The 5538-nt window shown below is 42.4% G+C and overlaps 1 protein-coding gene across 1 annotated transcript; it reads right to left on the bottom strand.

Moving 5' to 3' along the window:
* Positions 1-2833: 2833 nt before the first annotated feature.
* On the bottom strand, positions 2834-5320 carry LOC123256508 (protocadherin gamma-B2-like). The gene has a single exon (XM_044685109.1). The coding sequence runs from the start codon at positions 5318-5320 to the stop codon at positions 2834-2836; it is 2487 nt and encodes an 828-aa protein (XP_044541044.1).
* Between the last annotated feature and the right edge of the window lie 218 nt (positions 5321-5538).

Raw genomic sequence — 5538 nt, 5'->3', positions numbered from 1 at the left:
CGGGAGCGTTGTCATTCACATCCAGTATTGTGACTAGAACTTTGGCTATGGCCAGAAGTCCAGCCCCATCTCGGGCTTCAATATCTATATCATAAAAATTGCATTCCTCATAATCTAGGTTTCCGAAAAGTCTTATATCCCCAGTCAAAGAATTCAAATGAAATAACTGGGAGATTTTCTCGGTAATTTTCTGGAAATGATAGGTCACTTCCCCATTTATTGCTTCATCCAAGTCGATGGCACTCACTGTGAGCAGCTCTGTTCCGTGTGGTAAATTTTCAAGTACGCTGACGCTATACACAGATTGAGTAAACTCTGGCGCATTGTCATTGGCATCCATAACAGTCACAAGAACTCGTAGAGTGCCAGAGAGAATCGGATCCCCCCCGTCGGAGGCCGAGAGGATGAGGTGGTGAACAGGTTCCTCTTCCCGGTCCAGAGCCCGATCCAGCAGTAGCTCCAGAAACTTGGATCCATCTGCTCGTTTCTCTACACGCAGAGAAAAATGGTGATTCGAGCTCAACTGGTAGGTCTGAACAGAATTCATTCCTATGTCTGCATCAAAGGCTTCTGGAAGGGGAAATCTTGTTCCTGGCACTGCGCTTTCGCTCACTTTGATTTCTCTTTCTTTCGCCCCAAAGCTGGGGATGTTATCATTGATATCAACTATTTCCACTTCTACTCCATAAATTTTCACTTTGTCTTCTAGCAAAATTTCTGCCTTTATATTGCACACGGATGCTTTCCCACACAGCTCCTCCCTGTCTATTCTGTCCGCTGTGACTAAACTGCCGCTTCTTACATTCAGAGCAAAATATTGTTTTTTACCTCCGGAGACTATGCGGGCTCCGCGCTCCGACAGCTTGTGGGGCTCCAGCCCAAGGTCCTTGGCGATGTCGCCCACAAAAGATCCCTTCTCCATCTCCTCGGGCACCGAGTAGCGGATCTGCCCGGACCGGACCTCCCACAGCATACCCAGGAGAAAGCAAAGCAGAACTAGCCCTGGGTAGCTCCCAAGCCTGAGTGCAGCCGCCATTGTTATCTTGCTAAGGTTCCTTTTATTCCTGCTTCAGATTCAACCACAGTAGAGATTAGCTCTTCAGTCCAAAGTGTCCGAACAGATCAAGACACACTTGTATCTTGGAGTCCATAAAAGGGTTTCTGGAAGATTAGGTTTTATCCGGAAGGTGTGTCTGACAGCGTCTGTCTAGCCTTTGTGAGATTTAGGCTGGATTTATCTCTCAGATTGGTCAACAGCGGCGCCCAGAGTCTTAACTGATTACTGCACCATTTCTCAGCAAAGGATCAAAACTTGATCTAGAATAACTTCATTTTTAATAATTTTATCGCTTGAAATATATTTTAAAAGGAGAATCAATTTAACTTATTTTTTCGTGGCAAATTTAGAGAGTATCCAAAATAGGGAATAGTTGTAGATTGCAATAGAGAAACTCCGTCCATTTATTTCTTAGGAATAGTTTATTTTAATGATTGTTAGCTAAGTGAGTATTCATGTTCCCTTTACATTTTAAAAATTCCATTCTATATTCCCAGTGTGAACCTCAGTTTCGGGATATGTAATTCTCAAGTCAAATATTTCCCATCCCCCTCACCCAGACAGATGATGTGTTTTGTGCTAAGTGGGATGAAAGAAAGTTTTGAAAATGGGAGAATGGTTTTCTTATGTAGTGTTCAATTTTATGCCATGAACCTCCTAGAGAGATTCCAAATGTAATAAATTAAAAAAAAAACAGAAAGAATGTGATGATTTACATTTCTGTGTAGGCTACTCAGGAGATGGTTTATTTATTTATTTTTTTGGTATTAAATATGTTAATGTATTAATGAAGGGAATCTTCAGAGCTTTAGAATTTGAAAAGTAAGATCTAATCACTCTGTATAAACTTTGTATAATCATAATTAGCTTTTAATATTATACTGAGAATATATGACATAGAGGTTCCTAAACATCAAAGTATTCTACATAAGAAAATTAAATACAATTTTCATAAATGCTCTGGATATTTAGATTTTGACTCTTGAGGTATTTGAGACCTTACTTCCTTCATTGACAATGGTGGCACTCACTGTGAGCAGCTGTGTTCCCTGTAGTAAATTCTCAGGTACATTCATACTATACATAAACTGAGGCTAAGTACATAATTTTCTGTAAGGCAATATTTTTAGCTGAATGTGAAATACCTCTTGATTACATTTGCACCTGTTACATATTTACATTACTCAGGGAAGGGCTTTATTTCTAGATGATTAGATTATGCAGAATTACCAATGGGCACTGCAATAAAAAGTACTTTTTGAATGAGTATGATAAAAATAAAAACTCAAGATAACCTATTTTAGCATAGGTAATGTGAACATTTTTTTGTATTACTATCCATATTGGTAATAGGCTTTGCTCTTCTTGTCTTCTTATTGTGTGGGGAAAGGGTCTAGGGAGTGAGAGAATTTGGAACTGAGAAAAGTGTGCTTTAACAAACAAATTGAATTTTTAAAATGCCTCTTTACTGCCAGTAAGCTTTTTACATAATTTGAACCATGAAATTACCTGAAAGGGAAAAAATTCTCTGTCAAAGTCCATTAATTCATGAAGAAAATTAATAGCCAGAACAACATGTGTGAACCACCCAATTCCAGGGAAGCTTGATACATCATAAATGAGAGGTAAGGTACCCCTTCCTCTCTTTCTCTCCCCCAATCTACCTACTAAGAAAATGTTCTAAATGTTCACCAGTAAGTCAGAGATAGAGAATATGTCAAACTAACAAATCCCTAATTACTCACAAATGAGATATTTAAAGTTTAAGATCCAATGCTAATTAAGATATTGCACAAAAAGCAAAAAACAAAAACCGAAGAAATGATTGCAAAAACTTACGTGAGAAGGAATGACTATGTCAGAGGACATCTGAAGTTCCCCACTACTATTATTCAGGATGTCAGAAACATCATTAAAGAGGAAATCCTGTGGGAGTGACATTTCCCCAGTCATTTTCAGAAAATTATATTCCATCTTTTCCCCTTGAGAGGCCACACACAGATTATAAGAATATGGTAAAGTTCCTTCACTGTAGTTTGGGGGCACTCTGGGCCCAGTTTTAGAACAAAAATCCACAGAGAAGCATCTTAATATAGGTGAATTGGATGATCTTCCTAAGCGAAGGGCAATGGCCAGTGTCACTGTGATAAGGAACAACACTGAGATTAGGGCCAAAGCTATTACCAAATAAAACTGTAGCTCAGACTGGGGGTGTGGAATTTCCGTGCGCTCCTCCATCATCTCAGGCAGCGCCTCATGCAAACTATCTGCAAAGACCAGGTGCAGAGCCACAGTGGCTGAGAGAGGGGGCTGCCCACCATCCTGCACTGAGACTAGCAGGCGGTGCCGAGTTGCATCTTTGTCAGCTAAAGTCCTAGTTGTCCTGACTTCACCTGTGCGCAGTCCCAGGCTGAAGAGCCCCGGATCAGTGGCCTGCAGTACCCGGTAGGTCAGCCAGGCGTTATGTCCTGAGTCATTATCCACTGCCACTACTTTCGTGATCAGAAATCCAGGCTCAGCAGATCGAGGGACCATATCGAAGAGGATCGTGCTGTCAGTCCCCAGGGCCGGGTAGAGGATGACTGGGGCATTGTCATTGCTATCCAAGATGAACACTCGAACTGAAACATTTGCACTAAGAGCAGGTGAGCCAGAGTCACGGGCCTGAAGAATCAGCTCGAAGGTGCGGACCTGCTCATAGTCGAAGGAGCGCTGTGCAAAGATGTCTCCTCTGTGGCCATTGACAGACACGTAGGAGGACAGTGGTAAGATAGGGAGATCGCTCCAGATGATAGAATAGGTCAAGCTGCCATTTTGCTCCAGGTCTGGGTCCACTGCTGAGACACAGGAAATAGATGCACCTGAAGGATTGTTCTCGGGAACATAAGCCACATAGGAAGGTTGGAGGAAAACGGGGGCGTTGTCATTGACGTCTGCTATATGCAGAATGAAGGTTTTATTGGTGGATAGAGGAGGGATTCCTTTGTCAGTGGCAATCACAGTGATGTTATACTCCGGGGTCTGCTCACGGTCCAGAGCTCCGTCTGTCAGCACCTTGTAGTAATTCTTAGAAGAGGATTCTAACTGAAAGGGGATATTTCCTTGAAGATAACAGATAACCTCGCCATTTTCTCCTGAGTCTCTGTCACGGATTTTCAGAAACGCAACTACAGTGCCAGATTCGGAATTTTCTAGAACTGGACTGAACACAGATGCCACAGTCATTTCGGGAGCACAGTCATTTTCATCGAGAATGCCTATGTGGATTTTGCAATGTGTTGCTAGATCTCCAAAGTCTTTTGCCTCTATGCTTAGTGTATAACTATTAGTTTTCTCGAAGTCCAAATTATCCTTAGTCGTGATCTCTCCTGTCTTTTCATCCAAGTCGAATAAGAGTTTCATATCCTCTTCTATATTTTGAAAGGAGAAAATAATTTCCCCATTAACTCCCTCATCCTGGTCAGTGGCTGTCACATGCAATACCGAGGAGCCTGGTGGCAGGTTCTCGCTCACACTGATTCTGTAGACCTGCTGACTGAAAACCGGGGGGTTATCATTGGCATCCACTACATTGATTCTGATCTGAGCTGTGCCATTTAGGGCTGGCTGCCCACCGTCCAGGGCCATCAAGACCAAATGATGTGAACTCTGTTGTTCCCTATCCAGAGATTTTTTCAACATCAATTCAGGGTATTTATTGCCATCTGGACTCTGCTTCACTGTTAAATCGAAGAAACTGTTTGGTTCAAGGTAATATCTTTGCAGAGAATTAGTCCCAACATCTGAATCCACAGCGGGGTCTAGAGGAAAGGACGTACCTACTTGAATGGATTCTGAGATCTTTAAATCTACAGGCGTTCTTTTAAATAACGGAGCGTTATCGTTAATATCTAGCACGATCACTGTTATATGGAAAATATTGAGTGGATTTTCGACAACCGTTTCGAAATCAAGCGAGCACATAAGCTTCCTTCCACACATTTCCTCTCGGTCTATTCTGCTGCTCACCAGCAAGTCTCCGCTCTCTGAGCTGATACTAAAGTATTCCCTCTCTGCGCTAACTCGCAGCTTTCTAACTGGCAAGTCCTGTACCTTTAGTCCCAAATCCTTGGCGAGGTTGCCCACCACTGACCCTTTTGCCATCTCCTCTGGAATGGAGTAGCGGATCTGCTCCGAAAACGCGCAATAGAACAAAGACACGAAGAAGGAGACCAGTACCTGCTGCTTGAGAGTCAGTACTCTTTGCCCGGCGATCCTTCCCATTTCTCTGGCTCAGTGTGGTCGGAAACTCTTTAGTTCCCCAGAAACCGAAACGTAGATGAAGAAGAACCAATTTCTCTGTCTAACCTAGTATGAATGAATATTCGTGTTCTCCAGGAGCTTAAATGTATAAACAGTGAGTCTGCTCTTCCATGTAAGCTTTGTTGCTGGGCAGGAAATTCCCAGCAGGAAACTACAAGAGATTCTGTTTCAGCTCTCCC

Source organism: Gracilinanus agilis, unplaced genomic scaffold, assembly GCF_016433145.1.
Source record: "Gracilinanus agilis isolate LMUSP501 unplaced genomic scaffold, AgileGrace unplaced_scaffold59913, whole genome shotgun sequence".
NCBI classification, from domain to species: Eukaryota; Metazoa; Chordata; class Mammalia; order Didelphimorphia; family Didelphidae; genus Gracilinanus; species Gracilinanus agilis.
The sequence above is the reverse complement of the archived record's forward strand: the minus strand, read 5'-3'. Positions and strand labels throughout refer to the sequence as shown.